Genomic DNA, 18,625 nt, shown 5'->3' on the forward strand with positions numbered 1-18,625 from the left:
TCAAGACATCTTGTAATATGTCCTATCCCCTCTCACGTACTATCCCCATTCATCTCCCCAATGAGATCTAATCTTTGTATTTCACATTTCATATTTATTGTCAGAGTACATACATGTTATCACGAACAACCCTGAGATTCCTTTTTCCTGCAGGTGTGGCAGAAATACCACTAATTGGTAGTGCAAAAAAAAACTATACACGGTGTAAACATGTAAACAAACAAAGAACTGTAAACAGATAACAAATGGAAACAAACTGACTCCAATACAGAGAGAACAAAGAGAAAATCAATAAAGTGCACAGTAAGAGTCCTTAAATGAGACCCTGATTGAGTTGGTTGTTGAAGAGTCTGATGGTGGAGGGGGAGCTGCTGTTCCAGAACCTGATGGTGCGAGTCTCGTGCCCCCGATACCTTTTTCTCGATGGCAGCAGCAAGAACAGAGCATGTGCTGGATGATGCGGGTCTTTGATGATTGCTGCTGCTCTCCGACAGCAGCATTCCCTGTGGAGTTGTTGTATCCCTCGGCCCAATTGATGATTCTGCCGATTCCAAGCAATCTTAGGACCTCCATGCTGTGGGGTAAATTTGTTTTTATGTTTCTTGTTTTTTTGCTTGATTTTTAGGAGTTCTGAAGGGGAATATTTGATTGTTCAGTGCAAATTCGGGGTGAGTGTGAGTTTGATAGTTTCTCTTTGATACCTGCTGATGTATTATTATTGTTTTCATTCTTGTTCCTCATTGGATTTTTTCATCGGTGTGATTTGAACCAGTCAATATCAATCAGTGCTTGTTGGATATTTCCAAGTGTGTCAGTGTGATATTTTTATGCAAGTTTCTTGAACTGCAGACAGGACATTATTTACAAAAGAGTAACCAAGGAATTAATATAAATAAAAATACATGTAATGCATAATAGATGCGGCATCTAAAGGGAGAGAATGCAAGTTAACATTTTGGTCTAACATGAAGACTCTTTTTCTATCCAAAGCACACTGATCAATTGCATTGTTCTTCTGGATGTATATCAGGAGGATGTAAAAAGCAACAAAGAAATAAGGCCACTGGTTAATGAGGGATGCAGTGTTTTGCAGAATGGTGGCTCCTCAGGGTAACAAGCAGAGAGGACAGAGGCTTTCTGAATCAGAACATAACTGGTCTAGTTTGTCAAGAAAATTGCCATTGCTCTTCGAGTTGTTTGTCTCTATTGACCTGAACATTGTAAGCATACACCAACACAATGATAGAAAAGTTGTCCCCTAATTCACTACATTGTCATCAATATCTGAAAATGTTAGTGCACCTGCTTGATCATAAATGAAATGAAAAATTTACATGTTTTAAACTGTTCAAGTATTTCTTTCTAAGATTTATGATGATCCATTGTCAAATATTTTCTGAATCATGGACACTTATGAATATATATGCCCCAAATTTTGACGATGAACAAATCAAACAAGATATATTCCTGAAGGTAACAAAGGGGTATGAAAATGTTTTGATTGGGAGGGAATTTTAACTTTTGTCTGGATCTGGTCATGGATAAGTCAGTGGGGAAAGTAACAGGGGCCAGTACAGCTAATCTACCCTGGCCTTTATGAAAGAGGTAAATTTAATAGATGTCTGGAGAAGGCTGAATCCAAGAAAGGGATTACTTCTTTTTCTCGAGACAACACAATTCCTGCACCGGAATTGATTTATTTTTGGCATCAGCCCAATTGGAGGGTAGGCTAGTGGAGGCCGAGTACATGGCTTGGTTACTGTTTGACCATTTACCCTTGATTCTATCCATCATAATGCTAAATAAGCAGGCCACAGCATATAGATGGCACCTTAACTCATTGCTGTTGGGAAAAATGGAATTTGTTCTGTGAGATGAACTGTCGCCCTTTTACCAATAGTTTCCTATTATGGGACACACTAAAGGCTTGTTTAAAGGGCCAAATAATGAAATATATCAAGTGTATCAAAAATGGGTATATGAAAGAGATAAATAACTTGGTACAGGAAATAACCCAATTGGAAAAAGACTATAAAAGATCGGGTTCTGAGGAAAAATACAAGAATTTGATAGACAAAAAATCAAATACAATACAATGCATTTTAAGATTTTAAGATCTAGATAACAATAATATGAGCTGGGGGAAAGGGCCATAAAGTCTCATCTAGGCAGGTGAGAGTGGAAGAGGTCTCAAGAACAATCAATCCGATTCAAACAGGGGGAGGCAAAATTTCACAATTATCAAAGAAGGTAAATGAAACATTTTGAAATTTTTATAAAGAACTGTATAAATCAGAATCAGCGGGGGATTTCTTGCTTACATTCGAATTACCAAATTTGGATCAGGATGAATGAGAGGGGTTAAGTGTTCCATTCTTTAGAGAGGAGATTGAGAAAGCTTTGGGCTAATTGCAGGGCAACAAATCACTGAATTTTAGAAAGAGTTCAAAGATCTCTTAATGCCCTTTCTTATGAAGGTGGTGGATCAGACAGTAGAGATACATACCCTCCCAGAGTCTTTCTCAACAGCAATTATTATGGTGATCCTATTGAATCCCTCCTCCTATAGACCCATTTCATTATTAAATGCAGATTATAAAATTATAGCAAAAGCATTGGCCAATAGATTGGTGCAATATTTGCGGAGGTTGACAAATCCAGACCAAGCTGGATTTATTCAAAAGAGACAATCAGCAGAAAACAAATGCAGATTACTCAATATAGTGCATCTGGAAGAGTTGGGGATGGATCCAAATGTGGCCTTGGCTTTGGATGAGGAGAAAGCCTTTGACAGACTGGAGTGGGACTTACTGTTCAAAGTACTGGAGAAATTTGGATTGGGACAATCATTTATTAATTGGGTAAAAATGCTGTACCATAAACACCGAGCTAAAATTATTGCAAACGGGCAGATATCTCCAGTTGTTCCCACTGGGTAGATCCAGTAGGTAGGGTTTCCCACTGTTCCCAGTGTTGTTTATATTAGCTATTAAACTGCTGGCAGAAGCAGGAGAAATAAAGGGGTTCAAAGTGGGCCAGGAGTAGTACAAATTCAATTTACTTGAGGATGATGTGCTAGTATATTTGACTGACCCGGGGGGATTGTTGGCCAGGCTGTGGACCACACTGGAAGGTTATAGCAAGATCTCTGGGAACAATATAAATTTGGATAAAAGTGAAATCATGCCCTTGACAAAGGGAGATTACAGACAGTACCAACAAGGGAGTCAGTATAAATGGCCTTAAGAGGGTATTAAATATTTGGAGTTAAACGTAGATAAGGATTTGAGTAATTTATATAAATTCAATTATCTCCCTTTGCTCCAGAAAATTGAGAAAGATCTTGGTAGATGGAGAACCTGCCCACTTTGGTGGGCAGGGTTAGTTGCATTATAATGAAGGTGATGCCAAGACTACAATATCTATTTCAGACCTTGCCCATTCTGTTGCCCCAGGGCTTCTTTAAGATGTTCAACCAGAAAGTTAGAAAGTTCTTATGGAATGATAAAGTGGCTAGAATATCCATGGAAAAACTGACAAGATTATAAATTGGGAGACCTGAAATTGCCAGATTTTAAAAAATATTATTGGGTGGCCCAGTGGAGGTTCATTGCCTCACTCTTTGAGGCACAAATTGGACTACATGTGGTAGGAGAAGTGATAGCAGGAGAGTTTATATATAAATGGAACACAAAATTGATATCAAAGAAAACAAATAACCCCATATTAAAACATATAATTCAGACATGGCAAAAAATAAATCAATGTAATGGAATAAAGGTTGGGATATCTCATAAAGCACCCTTGAGCCAGAATAAATTAATACCCATGACTCTGGATAATAAGATCCTGGACACCTGGTGCCAGAAGGAGATCAGGTGTATCAAGGGTTGTTATGAGCAAGGACAGCTTATGTCATTCGAACAATTAAGAAATAAATAAGATTTGTCCAGTGAAACTTTCTTCTGCTATTTCCAGTTAAGATCTTTCGTAAGGGATCATTTGTGACCATCTCTGGCCCACCCTATGTGTAGTGACATGGAGATTCTAATTCAAAAGGGGAATACACATGTTCTTCTCTATGATGTATCTCCTATTCCAAAGTGAGGATCTGAAGCCGAGTTTACACAAGTTGAAGGAAAGGTGGGAGTCGGACTTGGGCACAACAATCCATGAATGGTGCTGGTCAGACTAATGTTTGGACAGCATGACAGCAGTTATTAATGCCAGGTATAGGTTGGTGCAATTCAATTTTTTGTATCAATTGTACTTCAGACCACAAAAACCACAATAATCGAAACCAGAAATTTCGGAAATGAGCTTCAGGTGTGGTGTGAAGATTGGAACCTTTAACCATTCAACCTGGCTGTGTACAAAGGTGAGATCCTTCTGGGAGGACCTAGCAGACATTCTTAAAAGATTTACAAAGGTGGATTTTCCACAGGATCTGGAATTGTAACTTCTAGGAAAAATTATGGATATGAGTTTTAAACTGTCCAGATACCAAATTCAGTTTGTGAAGGTCATCTTGTCAGTAGCCAGGAAGTGTATAGTGGTCATATGGAACTTGGACTCCCAACAAAACATTATACAATGGAACACAGAGATGTATTCCCCTGGAGAAAATCATGTACAATTTAAGGCAGTGATTCACCACCTTTTTCTTTCCACTCACATACCACCTTAAGCAATCCCTTACTAATCACAGAGAACCGATGGCATAAGGATTACTTCTGTGATTAGTAAGGGATTGCTTAAGGTGGTATGTGAGTGGGAAGGAAAGGTTGAGAATCACTTCTCTAGACTCAATTATTACTGAAATATTTTGCTTGAGAAAAATCGTCATTGGTCCATTTCCCTTGGAGTTATGAAACTGCCCATAACGAGTCAGTGAGGTATGATGAAAACAGTGGCTTCCCACCTTTTTATTTCCATCCACACAGCATCTTAAGCAATCCCTTACTAATCACAGAGCACCTCAGGCATAGGGAATATTTAAAGTGGTATGTGAGTGGAAAGAAAAAGGTGGAGGGGTATGCGGAAACTGCCAAAATGTTTGGCCTGGAAGTCAGCGTGAAGAAAACGGTGGTCCTCCATCAGCCAGCTCCCCACCATGACTACCAGCCCCCCCACATCTCCATCGGACACAAAAAACTCAAAATGGTCAACCAGTTTACCTATCTCGGCTGCACCATTTCATCGGATGCAAGGATCGACAACGAGATAGACAACAGACTCGCCAAGGCAAATAGCACCTTTGGAAGACTACACAAAAGAGTCTGGAAAAACAACCAACTGAAAAACCTCACAAAGATTAGCGTATACAGAGCCGTTGTCATACCCACACTCCTGTTCGGCTCCGAATCATGGGTCCTCTACCGGCATCACCTATGGCTCCTAGAACGCTTCCACCAGCGTTGTCTCCGCTCCATCCTCAACATTCATTGGAGCAACTTCATCTCCAACATCGAAGTACTCGAGATGGCAGAGGCCGACAGCATTGAATCCACGCTGCTGAAGATCCAACTGCGCTGGGTAGGTCACGTCTCCAGAATGGAGGACCATCGCCTTCCCAAGATCATGTTATATGGCGAGCTTTCCACTGGCCACTGAGACAGAGGTGCACCAAAGAAGAGGTACAAGGACTGCTTAAAGAAATCTCTTGGTGCCTGCCACATTGACCACCGCCAGTGGGCTGATATCGCCTCAAACCGTGCATTTTGGCACCTCACAGTTCGGTGGGCAGCAACCTCCTTTGAAGAAGACCGCAGAGCCCACCTCACTGACAAAAGACAAAGGAGGGAAAACCCAACACCCAACCCCAACCCACCAATTTTCCCTTGCAACCGCTGCAACCGTGTCTGCCTGTCCCGCATCGGACTTGTCAGCCACAATCGAGCCTGCAGCTGACATGGACATTACCCCTCCATAAATCTTCGTCCGCGAAGCCAAGCCAAAGAATGTGAGTGGAAAGGAAAAGGTGGAGAACCACTGATTTAATCATACCTAATTGACACATTCTTATCTGCAACATTCGGTATACAGATATAGTTACGCCCCTTCTAAATAGAAGAAAGGTAAAAATCCGTACTCATAGTGGAACGATTAAGGTAAATGAAGTGGGTCGTGGTGCAGATGACGTTCTTTTGTTTCATATTTTTTAAATTTTGCTTTATGTTACTTTGGGTTTATATTTGGTTCCTTTAAGGGTCTGACTCTATAGACTTTTGGTTCTTTACATTTGTTTAATTTACATCATCTTTTCCTTGTGGTATTAGGGTATGGGAGGGAAGGGAGAGGGTGGTGGGGAAATGGACTCAATTTTGAGAAATATATTGTTTTGGATTTGTGTGAGTCATGGAAATAAAATATTAAAAAAGTATATTTTTCTAATCTCTTATGTTTTCCCAGAGGGGTCAGTGAAAGCTTACTGTTATGTATTATTCTTAAAATGAACTGTTTTCCTGCTAGTGGTGGATGGATGAGCCTTCAAGCCGAGATGGATGTGTGAAGGTATCCTTTGAAGGCTAATAGGGGTGGGAGTGAAACTTAAGGCGAGGGGGTGGGAATATTACGTCCTTCACCCGTGGTCCTGCATTGGAATTTATCCCAGAAGAATGTATTCGCAATCACTGCTGGTCATGGCATCAGTCAGAAGGTTGGGACACTGTTCTGAAGCTTCGCTTTCCAAGGTCCCCCTCACCTGATATTTCTCCCTCTCGTTGTTGACTTTCAGAACTCGTGCGTTCTTGCCGTCGATCCAGTCTGGGTAAGAACCACCCATTTCCACCATCTTCTCCTGCGGAGAAATGTTGCAACTTTCCACCCGTGAGCCCATTGTGACGACCCCGCTGTGACCGTGGCGGCTGCCCCGGGATCCGCACTTTGTTTGGAGCCGGTGCCCATTTGAGTGCGAACTCGCGGGGAGGAAAGGTGAGCCCAGTTCAGTTGCCGTTGGCTCCTCTTTCTGTTCCTGGAAGAAACTTCCCCGGCTCAGAAAGGACTGGGGGAAAAAAGTGCTTGACTGATAAAATTTGTAAAAAACTTGCAGTTTTCAGTACAAATAGTTGAATTACAGGTTGGAGTGGACCTCTTGCCCCCACCATCCAGAAGGATCATGACTGATCTGATAGTACCTTTATCCTGCCTACTACTGCAAGTTATCGTTCACTTCCTCTATTTAAAAAAAGATCGATGCCTTAGAAATATTCAGAGAATATTCAGAGAATATTTCTTGCGAGAAAATGGATTTAAAAAAATCACTACCCCTTCAGAGAAAAATATCTAGTGTGAAATGAGCAACTCGTTATTTTTAATCTGCTGCATAGCTTTCAGTTTTTTAAACTTTTTAAAACTTAAGTTTAACTTTACAAAATATTTAGGCATACAGCACAGTAACAGGCCCTTTCAGCCTACAAGCCCATGCTGCCCCTTTACGCCCAATTATCCTACAACCCCGGTACGTTTTGATCGATGGGAGGCAATTGGAGACCCTGGGGAAAACCCACGCAGACACGGGGAGAATGTACAAACTCCTTATAGACAGTGTGGGATTTGAAAAGTAGTCCCGATCACTGGTGCTGTACAAACTCCTTATAGACAGTGCAGGATTCGAAAAGTGGTCCCGATCACTGGTGCTGTACAAACTCCTTATAGACAGTGCAGGATTCGAAAAGTAGTCCCGATCACTGGTGCTGTACAAACTCCTTATAGACAGTGCAGGATTCGAAAAGTGGTCCCGATCACTGGTGCTGTACAAACTCCTTATAGACAGTGCAGGATTCGAAAAGTAGTCCCGATCACTGATGCTGTACAAACTCCTTATAGACAGTGCGGGATTCAAAAAGTAGTTCCGATCACTGGTGCTGTACAAACTCCTTATAGACAGTGTGGGATTCGAAAAGTAGTCCTGATCACTGGTGCTGTACAAACTCCTTATAGACAGCGTGGGATTCGAAAAGTGGTCCCGATCACTGGTGCTGTACAAACTCCTTATAGACAGCGCGGGATTCGAAAAATGGTCCCGATCACTGGTGCTGTACAAACTCCTTATAGACAGTGCAGGATTCGAAAAGTGGTCCCGATCACTGGTGCTGTACAAACTCCTTATAGACAGTGCAGGATTCGAAAAGTGGTCCCGATCACTGGTGCTGTACAAACTCCTTATAGACAGTGCAGGATTCGAAAAGTAGTCCCGATCACTGGTGCTGTACAAACTCCTTATAGACAGTGCAGGATTCGAAAAGTGGTCCCGATCACTGGTGCTGTACAAACTCCTTATGGACAATGCGGGATTCGAAAAGTAGTCCCGATCACTGGTGCTGTACAAACTCCTTATAGACAGTGCGGGATTCAAAAAGTAGTTCCGATCACTGGTGCTGTACAAACTCCTTATAGACAGTGTGGGATTCGAAAAGTAGTCCCGATCACTGGTGCTGTACAAACTCCTTATAGACAGCGTGGGATTCGAAAAGTGGTCCCGATCACTGGTGCTGTACAAACTCCTTATAGACAGCGCGGGATTCGAAAAATGGTCCCGATCACTGGTGCTGTACAAACTCCTTATAGACAGTGCAGGATTCGAAAAGTGGTCCTGATCACTGGTGCTGTACAAACTCCTTATAGACAGCGCGGGATTCGAAAAGTGGTCCCGATCACTGGTGCTGTACAAACTCCTTATAGACAGTGTGGGATTCAAAAAGTAGTCCCGATCACTGGTGCTGTACAAACTCCTTATAGACAGCGTGGGATTCAAAAAGTAGTCCCGATCACTGGTGCTGTACAAACTCCTTATAGACAGCGTGGGATTCAAAAAGTAGTCCCGATCACTGGTGCTGTACAAACTCCTTATAGACAGCGTGGGATTCGAAAAGTGGTCCCGATCGCTGGTGCTGCAACAGCATTGCATTAAACACTACTCTAATTTTGCCTTCTATGGGTTTTCTTACAAGAGGAAATATCCTCCCCACAATCTCGTTGTCACTACTCATTCAGATCTTATTCATCTAAATCAAACCCTCTCTATGCCAATGGATACAAATCTAGCTTATTCAGCCTTTCCTCACATGACAAGCTGTAGATTCTCGGCCGTTCTATATCATTCCTTTTGCATCCAAGGTTTTCATTTCATCAGCATGATGCAATTTTTTATTACATATATTCAAGATCGATATGTCTGAGAATGTTGGTCACAAAGTCGAGTCTCTCCGTGTGCAATGGTGGGATGATCTTAAACAGTGGCTCTTCCCCACAGAGCTGATGTAGCAACTGAACTAGACATCAAGGCATCACTCATCTTGTAGTCCTGCCCTTTGGAATGTGCCAATCCTTTATATTCTGTCCCGGACAGTTCTTTGCACTGGAAAGTCATGCATTTCATGCGTCTTTCATGGAGAGATGATAATCATCCAGCAATACGTGACTTTGGCCTTAGTCCTGGGTTAAGCAGCTACGCAGAATGAACTTTAGTAAAGGCGATGCATCCCTTTCGAGGAAATCATTCATTCCAGAGGGCGATGAACTATGGACTCAACCTCAGCCTCCTTGATGCCACATGTGCTAATTCCAATTCCACAAAGAAGTGACCATGTTATCAACGATCTCCACCTGTCAAGCAAGGGCTTGGTTGCTTGCTTGACAGCTGGGGTTGAAAAATGGCCCTGTAGTCTGCTGGGGAAACCATCTGACAGGATCAGCATTTTATTTTCCCCACAGGGCCTTGTGCAGGTCAATGCCTGTTGACTTGTGTGGTGGTTTTGTCGTGGTTCTGCAAGTAACATAGCCAGAATCCAATCATCAATGTACTGAGAACAGTTGGAACCTCAGCATATGATGCAATCTGCTTTATAAACTGCTGCACCAAACAGCCTGGCTTGGAGTTTGTCCTCCCCTAAGGTGTGGTCTGGATATTTTGGTTCTGGTAACTAGTGATGCTGGTCTCCATTTTGAGAAGAAGAATCGGCAAATATGCTGCTGTTGCCTGACAGGACAGGGTGTGAAAGTTTTCAATAATCCTGCCCATGCTGAAACTTTTCTCAAGCTCAGAGTCAGATGATGATTGCGACGATTCCCCATCATTTTATGGTGAGGAGGAAACTGAACTAAATGTGTTCTCATTCATTTCAAAGGGAGGAAACAGTAGCCCAGTAGGTAACAAGGAGCCAAAGAGGTTCTTGAGGCATATAAAAGATGTAAGAAACAAAGGAAATCAGAAGGCTAACAAAGACCTGAGGTTGCTGGGGCAGACAAAGTGAAGGAAAATCTTAAAGGCTTCTACAGGTATATTAAGAGCAAAACTGATCCTCATGAAGATCAGATTGGTCAGCTATGTATGAAGCCAAGTGAAATGGGGGCGATCTTAATGGGTATTTTGCACAGTATCTTCTTTGTAAACTGGCACAGAGTCTTCTGGAAGTGAAGCAAGTGAGGAGGAGGTGCTTGCTGTCTTAAAGTAAATAAGGGAGATAAATCCCTAGGTCCCATAAGGTATTCCCTCAGACCTTGAGGGAGGCTAGTATTATACTAGCCATGGGCGAGGTGCCAGATGATTGGAGGATGGCTCATGACACTTCATTGTTTAAAAAGGGCTCCAAAAATAAAGTAGGATATTGTAGGCCAGTGAGCCTGGTGTCAGTAAGTTACTGGAAGGTGTTAAAAGAGGAGATATACAAGTATTGGGATTGTCAGGGTTAGTCAACATGGATGGGAGGGGAATGGAAGGATATGGACTGAGTGCAGGTCAGTGGGACTCGGCAGAATAATATTTCATTATGGTGTGGAAGGGATTAAGGATCTGTTTCTCTGCTGTAATGTTCAGTGGTTCTATTGACAATTTTTTTTAGTTTATTTTGGAAATACGGCAAGGCAACAGGCTCTTCCAGCCCACGAGTCCACGCTGCCCAAATACACCATGCGACCAATTAACCTACAAACCTTGTATGTCTTTGGAACGTGGGAGGTAACCAGAGCACATGGATATGTCGAGAACATACAGAGAACGCCAGGTTCGAACCCAAGTTGCTGGTGCTGTAATATCATTGTGCTAATGTGGTGATACGACCACCAGCCTACTGCAGGGGGGGCAATCTCTGTATGTGCAGGAAGACCACCTAAGGGCTGACTGCTTCTGGATGGCTGTCAAGAGGGGCTGACCTGATCTGGCCCCTCTTGAGCCAGTCACACAGGGAGCAACCAAGGCATGAACTGGTGTTCAGACTTCTACTGGAATAAAGTCTGTTGTACAGTCTTTTGAGTTTTGTGCTTGCTCACTGCTACCTCGGCGCACCACAGCTAATCAGTACACTAACTCTGCCATCCCACTGCCTCTGCTGGATCAGCTAAGTTCCTCCACCAGATCGTTGCCCCAGATTCTGTGGTAATGGAGCCTGAGGAATTCACTGCCTTGGAACATGAGCCATTTCATTCCCATGAGCCCTCTGTAGAACAAGAGGACCTATCTGGTTTCAGTCTGTACCCCAATGAAGATATGTAATGGAAAGAACAAGCAGACAGACAATAGAATTGCGATGTCAAGAAGGAAAAGATTGCCTTGTGCTCACTGGTATTCATTCTATAAAACAGAATCTGAACTGAAGTGGCACTTTGTTGTAGACAGAGGCTGGAGGAGCACAGAAAAAAGGATGCATTAGTGCGGTGCTGCTGCCTTCATGATGACATAGGGACCAGATTGCCTGTGTTTTGTATTATGGGATTGGTTTGAGTGAATGCCATTGTATGTGAAATGGGAGAAAAATGTAGGAAGAGCATGCTGTCAAATAGATATTTTTCACAGGAAAGACTGCAGTAAAATGTGCAGTAATGCCTCATGCAATGAGTGTGGTGTGAATTCCTTTATTAAACGTATTGATGCTTCTCCTTATACATGATAATGTCAAAGATGCTTCCAGTTACCTCATGCTTCTTCCTCAATATAAATATCCCAGACTGTTCTATGGCTGAAAGATATTATTGGGAACAATGTACGTTTCTGGGTTTTTTTTTAAAAGGTTTTAGTACTTTAATACTTAAAATTGATTCATTTAAAAATAAAGCTCTATGGTAGTTACCTTGGCAATAAAGAGAAAATAGTCTCTGCCGAATGTACAGTGCACAACTCTTGGTTTCTTCCACTTCCAAGTGAAGATTCCTTATGCTATTTCAAAGAGAATGTTCTACTTTAACGTTTCATCTCCATTTTGTGACATCACAAAAAAATAGTTCTTATCTGCCTAAAAATGGGGCAGAACAGCACAAACTGACCAAGGCTATCAGAAGGTAGTTAGATTTGTTAGCAAAAACCCAACTAGTAGGATAGAGGTGTGCTGTTGTTTGGACCTTGGTGCAGGCTTCACAGAGCTCAGTGACGGAGCAATTCTGGCCATTTATGGCTTGTAGTAGTCCAGTGCTCACTCTATCAATCTATATATATCTAACTCTCTGTCTGTCTGTCTGTCTGTCTGTCTGTCTGTCTGTCTCTCTCTCTCTCTCTCTCTCTCTCTCTCTCTCTCTCTCTCTCTCTCTCTCTGTCTCTCTCTCTCTCTGTCTCTCTCTCTCTCTCTGTCTGTCTCTCTCTCTCTCTCTCTCCCCTTCTTTCCTTCCTTCCTTTCTCCTCTCTGACCCATTCTTTTGATTCCCCCTCTCCATTTTTTGCTTGATCATATGACCTGAGTAGGTTGGCTGTTTTATCCGACAATTATGAGTAGAAATTGCTTTCAATTTAACATTAAGATCATCATCTTTGGTCTCCATCACAAAGATAGTCCCTATCTACAAACTCCAATCTCAAGGGCAGTGAGAATGCTGAACAACTAAAGGAAATTATCACACTAACCAAGACTCTCCTATTTATGAAACAATATTTATTTATTTATTTGTATATATAAATACTGGTCCTGCATTTGTATTAATTGTCTGCATGTGTGTTATGTCTGGTTATGTGTCTGCATGTTTTGCACCAAGGACCAGAGGACGCTGTTTTGTTGGGTTGTACTTTTGTAATCAGATGATAATAGACTTGATTCCTCTCCCTGGCAGGTAGTCTGACTGAATCAGACTATCCACAATCTTGACTTCTTAATTGACCCCATGAGTTTTAGATCTCATATCTGTATCATCATCAATAGCTCCTATTTTCACTTTCCTCAGTCCATCCTACCTCAGTTTCTCCCTACTGAAACCTTCATCAATATTAACTATATCCTCAGCTTCTCTCGTACACTTCCTGCTGGTTTCTTTTTCTTTATTAATTGTAAGCCTGATTTTCTGTTTTCTATATGCTCAGGTTCCCTTGTTCAAGTGTCATGGAGTTGCTCAGCACAGAGACAGATCTTTCTGAGCAACTTGTTCATTCTGACCAAGTTGGTCCCATTAGCCTGTGATTGTCCATAAGTCTCTGACCCTTTCCTATCCATGTACCGGTCTAAATGTCTATTAAATACTACAATTGCCCCCACCACCACTTCTTCTGGCGGCTCATTGCGTATGCCCACCACCCTCTGTCAGAAGGTCCCTTTTAATCATTCTTATCTCACCTCACATTTGTCCACTGTAATGTAAATTTTGCAGTTTCCTCCGTCCCCCTGAGAGCTGCTGCTTTATAACCAAGCCCTTAGCCATCTCTCCTGATATCTTTTAATGTATCCTGGCATCTCTTCTCTTGTTTAATGACATTCCAGTGAAATCGATTGAGATGTTTGTCACTTTATGATCTCAAGATGCCATATTGGAAAGTGTGTATGTTGGGTAGAATGCACTGAGAAAAAGATGAGGTTTTGTCGTCTTCCCTGAGAGACAAAGAGTTGCTTGTTAAAAATTGTTACTCAGAAGGAATACCATGTTTCTTTGTTATTGAGGTATAGAGCAGATCCTGATAAACTATTTTCAGGGTGTCAAGTACCTGATGTAAGGAACAAAACCTACGTAAACATTAGTGTTATGTAGATGGTATCCCTGGTGAGTCTGTGAATGATTATGGTTCTCGTTGCCCCATTACAGGAAGGATGTGGAGACTTCGGAAAGAACAAAGAAGAGATGGGATGTTTCCTGGATTAGAGGGCATGAGTTGTGGGGAGAGATTGGACAAATTTGAATATTCTTTGGCATGTAGGAGGTGGAGGAAATCTAATAGAGGTGTATTGATAAAGTGGACAGTCAGAATCTTTTCTCCATGGTGTAACACACTAGAGAACAGGCATTTAAGGTGAGGGATAAGAATTTTAAGAAACGTGCATGGAGCAAATATTTTATACAGTGAGTAGTTGACACCTGGAACAGGCTGCCAGGAATAGCAGTGGAAGCAGAAACAATAGTGGTGTTCAAGAGGCCCCTAGATGGACACATAAACGTGCAGGGAATGGAGGGGTATCTACCAGGTGCAAACAGCAGATTTTTAGTTTGATTTGAACATCAGGTTCGACACAGACATGGGTTAATGGGTCTGTTCCTGTGTTGTACTGGTCTATGGTCTCTAGTAAGGTTATTTGTTTGTGTCCTGGAATCAAGGAACAAAAGATGCATGGTCATTTTCAGTCTCGCAATGAGGCAACAATAATGAATAGTTGTGCAGACTTTCACAGGTAGTTCAGGGCTATCACTTAAGATTTGATAACGATTTGGTAATAATAAAAGTAATTTAGAATGCAATCTGATTGAACATTTAGTGCACCAGAACCTTTGAAACATAAAGATGTTTGTTTATTTTATGTTTCACGTAACTGCACAGGGCAGCATATTCTGAATTTAAGGTTATTCTTTAACATGCTGTAATGTGAAAGGTACAAAGTATTGTTCCAAACCAGAGACAATTTTTAGTAACCTTTTTGCCCCAAATACCTTGAAATAATTATGTCCCTGTAATATCACTGGCACCAGTCTTCACTCCATCGAGGACATCTACAAGAAGTAGAGAGGCAGTGTCATAAGGCTTCTATCCCCAAGGACCCTCACCACCCAGGCCATGCCCTCTTCATACTTCTACCATCAGGAAGGAGGTATAGGAGCCTGAAGACGAGCACCTAATGACACAAGGACAGTTTATTCCCCTCTTCCATTAGATTTCTGAATGGACAATGAACCAAAGACACTACCCCATTCTATCCTTTTCCTTGAACTATTTTTTGAAATGTAATTTGTAGCAATACTTGCACAGTAATGCTGCCGCAATACAGCAAATTTTGTGACATGTTCATGACAATAAATTCTGATTCTAAAGTTTTTAAAGATTCTACTCTAAAGATTTCTGAACTCATGGTGAACTTAATCTGTGAGGGGAAATAATAGGGACAACTAGAGCTATTTTTGGAATTTACATTTCTGAAATGAGGTTTAATTGCAAAGGTGTTTAGAGAAATATTTTCATAACTGAGGCATCTAGGACCAGTATGCTACAAATTTGAATCAATCCTTTCCAAAATGCACTTCAATATGGGAATGGGATTTGCAAGCCTATTCTGAAAATAATGAATAACAAATTGAAACTTGAGACTGATGGATATTTTGGATAATGAAATGTGCTGAATGATATTGAGCTGAGGTGGAAATTCAGAATTAAGTCATAGGTCAACCGTTGAATGGCAGAGCAAGCTCCAGTGGTTTGAGTGATGCGTTTCTCCTCCTTTGTGACTCTTACATTAAATATTTGTCAGAAATAGCTCTTACAATAATGGAAGAATCTTTCAAATACTGAAGAGTGAAGGTATGGCCTTATGTTCACCGGCATTCAATCAGGATCAACAATGAACCTGCACTTAGTTAATGGAAAATGTGCTGGGAAATATAAAGACAAGACAGAAAAGGCTGGAAAAATGCAGCAAGTGAGGTGTCAAATGTGGGAAGAGGAAAAAAATGCAGGAGTAAATTCCATCAAACTATCTCATAATTCTATCATAAATATCAATCCAAATATTGCAGATTCTGGAAATCTGAAATAAAATCAGAATATGTTGGAAATGGTGTATAATCTGAAACCCTTATCACAATATCACAAATTGATATTTGAATTAATGAGTTTCCAGCATTTTCTGTTGTTTATTTCACCTGTGGTTTTTTTATTTAAAAAAAATTTCAATGATTTTATTATCATTGAAATTTCACATCCAAAAATACAGAGTATTTTTATGTTAAAAGTCAAAAAATATACACTTAAATCACATCATTTTATACAAGTTACTCCACATTTTAATCAAACAGATTATATTGTATTCATAGTTTATAATTTTGATATAAAAAAAAAGGAAAATCTAAACCCACTACCAAGAAAGAAGCTGTTTGGCCAAAAAAAAAGACAGAATTCTTATCAGAGAGATAAATTACCCCATTAGTCAATAGTTCTCCCTTCATAACAAATCAAAGATGATAAAAGTAATTTAGTGTTTGAAAATTTGAATTCAAATCAGAAATTGAACATCTAATCTTCTCTAAATTTAAACATGATGTGACATCCCGTAGCCATTGAACATGATTAAGTGGGTAAATGTCTCTCCATCTGAGCAACACCGCTCACCTAGCTATAAGAGAAATAAAAGCAAATACATGCACCTCAGATGGCGTTAAATTTATGTAATTCTCTCCAACAATACTAAATATGGCAGTTAAGGGATTAGGTTTAAAATTAACTTTAAATAATGCAGAGAAAGTTTGAAATATTTCATTCCAATATTTCTCAGGACTCTGGCATGTCCAGAACATATGAATTAATGAAGCATCTCCATTGTTGCATTTATCACAACAAGGAGATACATCCACATAAGATGGTCTGATATTGGACATGAGAGCCCTATGGACTACTTTAAATTGTAGGAGAGAGTGGTGGGCACACAAAGAAGAGATATTAACCAATTTGAAAATTACATTCCAAATTTCTTCACAAATTAAAAGCTGTTCCCAGGCTTTTAATTTTTTTTAAACTTATGATGTAGTTTGACAGAACTTACTTTTGAATTGAGTAATATTGAAGAAGACATTAGAGTTCGGTTGGCATCGTGGTTAGCACAAGGCCTTTACAGCACCAGCGATTGGAATTGGCGTTCAAATCCCATGCTGTCTGTAAGGAGTTTATACGTTCTCCCCATGTCTGTATGGGTTTTCCCCGGATGCTTTGGTGTCCTCCCACCTTTTGAAATGTACTGGGGGTGTGGGTTAATTGGGTGTAAATTTAAATTTAAAAAATGTCCTTATTGTTCTCCATCCTTAGCTACCACAGTACAAAATAGCATAGTAATGAGGTAGCTCATATTTATGAATAAGCTTTGGGAAATTTAAGAATGATCTTAAGAATTTGGAATTCCATACCGTCCACAGGATCGATGACACTGGGGTATACGTATACTAGCTGCATTGTAGATCTGGAATAATTCAGCAAGAAATTCACTGGAAAAAAACAGTTAAATGACTCTTAAATTAAGATTAAATTTGTTTTTGATTGATTGCTCCATTTTTTTTGTATTCTACCTCAGGAAGTATTAAATGAATAAAAGTCCAAGGCTCAACAGCAAAGAATTCTGACTCAGAATCTGTCACAACTTAATTGTACTTATTGGATGTGTGATAATGTAACGATTGGGCATGACTGTTAAGGGAAAATCAAAGAGGAAGCAATAAATATGACATAATTAGAAACAAGGTCTCTTGTGATTTTTGTCATTGCCGACTAACCTAGTGCATGTTCAAAATTAAAGCATTCTCGATGTTTTGTCAGATTTGTGTATTGCAAGAGAACTTGTTTCTATTTTTAAAAAGCTGATTTTGCATCCGCCATAACATCTGCTTTTTCATTCTGTAAAACAAAATTGAATTAAAATTGTCTTATCACCCGAGAGACTGTCAAAGAAGGAGAAATCGTAACTCAAAAATAGATTTAAAAAGATGCTTGAGAAAATATTGCCAGAATATATGGACCGTCAGTTGTTCTTGTATTTGAAATGGCTCTGTAATGATTAGTTTTGGGGACAAGATCTGAAGCACCTACTGTACATTTTGTTTGTGCAGATACCAAAGTATAACAATCAAGAAGGCACAAGATAATAGGTTATAGCTCAGCATGTCTCTGTATAAACACCAGAATAAGATAACACATGAACTCTTCAACCTCTTTTAATACGTTTGTATGATGTCAAACATGAATTCTTGCAAATATCAACGAGTCAGAGAAATCCATTGATAAGACACCAATGAGTTCACACAAAAATGCAGGTGTTTTGTTACTTGCACAGAATGGTTATGCTACCTGTATTTTGACATTAAATGTTTGCATTTAGAAACAACCAGCATCCTATAAATAGTGCAAAGAATTATACTGTTCAATTTGGAGAAAGTATTTGCGTTAAAGTCCTTGATTTAAATTTATTTTTATAATATTAAATACTGTTTGAAGATAAGAGACGAGTTGAATCTTTTCTAAATGTCTCCTTTCTTTGTCTTGATGAACTGAAACCTTTTCTTTAATGGTTTATTTAATCTGCAGATGCAGACTTATCCCCATGCAAAGTCAGTAAAATATTATTTATATTTTGGGAATTAATCACAAAAGGTTCTGTCATCAGAAATCCTGTTACTCCACTGAGAAAGCAGCGGACACATGCTGGCACCACAGATTTGAGAATGGTGGTTGAAGAGCCATAAGCCAGTATTT

At 40.2% G+C, this 18,625-nt stretch overlaps 1 protein-coding gene and 1 long non-coding RNA gene across 4 annotated transcripts in view; one reads left to right on the top strand and one right to left on the bottom strand.

Annotated features, from left to right (window-relative positions):
• Positions 1 to 6,888, bottom strand: part of LOC138744863 (uncharacterized protein C16orf78-like) — a 19,594-nt gene extending 12,706 nt beyond the window's left edge. Inside the window, exons 1-2 of one of the 3 annotated variants that reach the window (XM_069901646.1) lie at positions 6,704 to 6,888; positions 414 to 574 (exon numbers count right to left, since the gene is read on the bottom strand). In XM_069901646.1, coding sequence (XP_069757747.1) covers positions 414 to 574; positions 6,704 to 6,838 — 296 coding nt within the window. In that variant the 5' untranslated portion in view covers positions 6,839 to 6,888. The remainder of the gene's footprint in view (positions 1 to 413; positions 575 to 6,703) is intronic. The other 2 variants (XM_069901647.1, XM_069901648.1) reach the window with 2 other exon arrangements.
• LOC138744864 (uncharacterized) lies at positions 6,621 to 17,616 on the top strand. The gene is made up of 2 exons (XR_011345821.1): positions 6,621 to 6,933; positions 17,451 to 17,616. It is a non-coding gene; the product is annotated as an uncharacterized lncRNA (long non-coding RNA).
• The last annotated feature ends 1,009 nt before the right edge of the window (positions 17,617 to 18,625 follow it).

Source organism: Narcine bancroftii, chromosome 10, assembly GCF_036971445.1.
Source record: "Narcine bancroftii isolate sNarBan1 chromosome 10, sNarBan1.hap1, whole genome shotgun sequence".
Lineage (NCBI taxonomy): Eukaryota > Metazoa > Chordata > Chondrichthyes > Torpediniformes > Narcinidae > Narcine > Narcine bancroftii.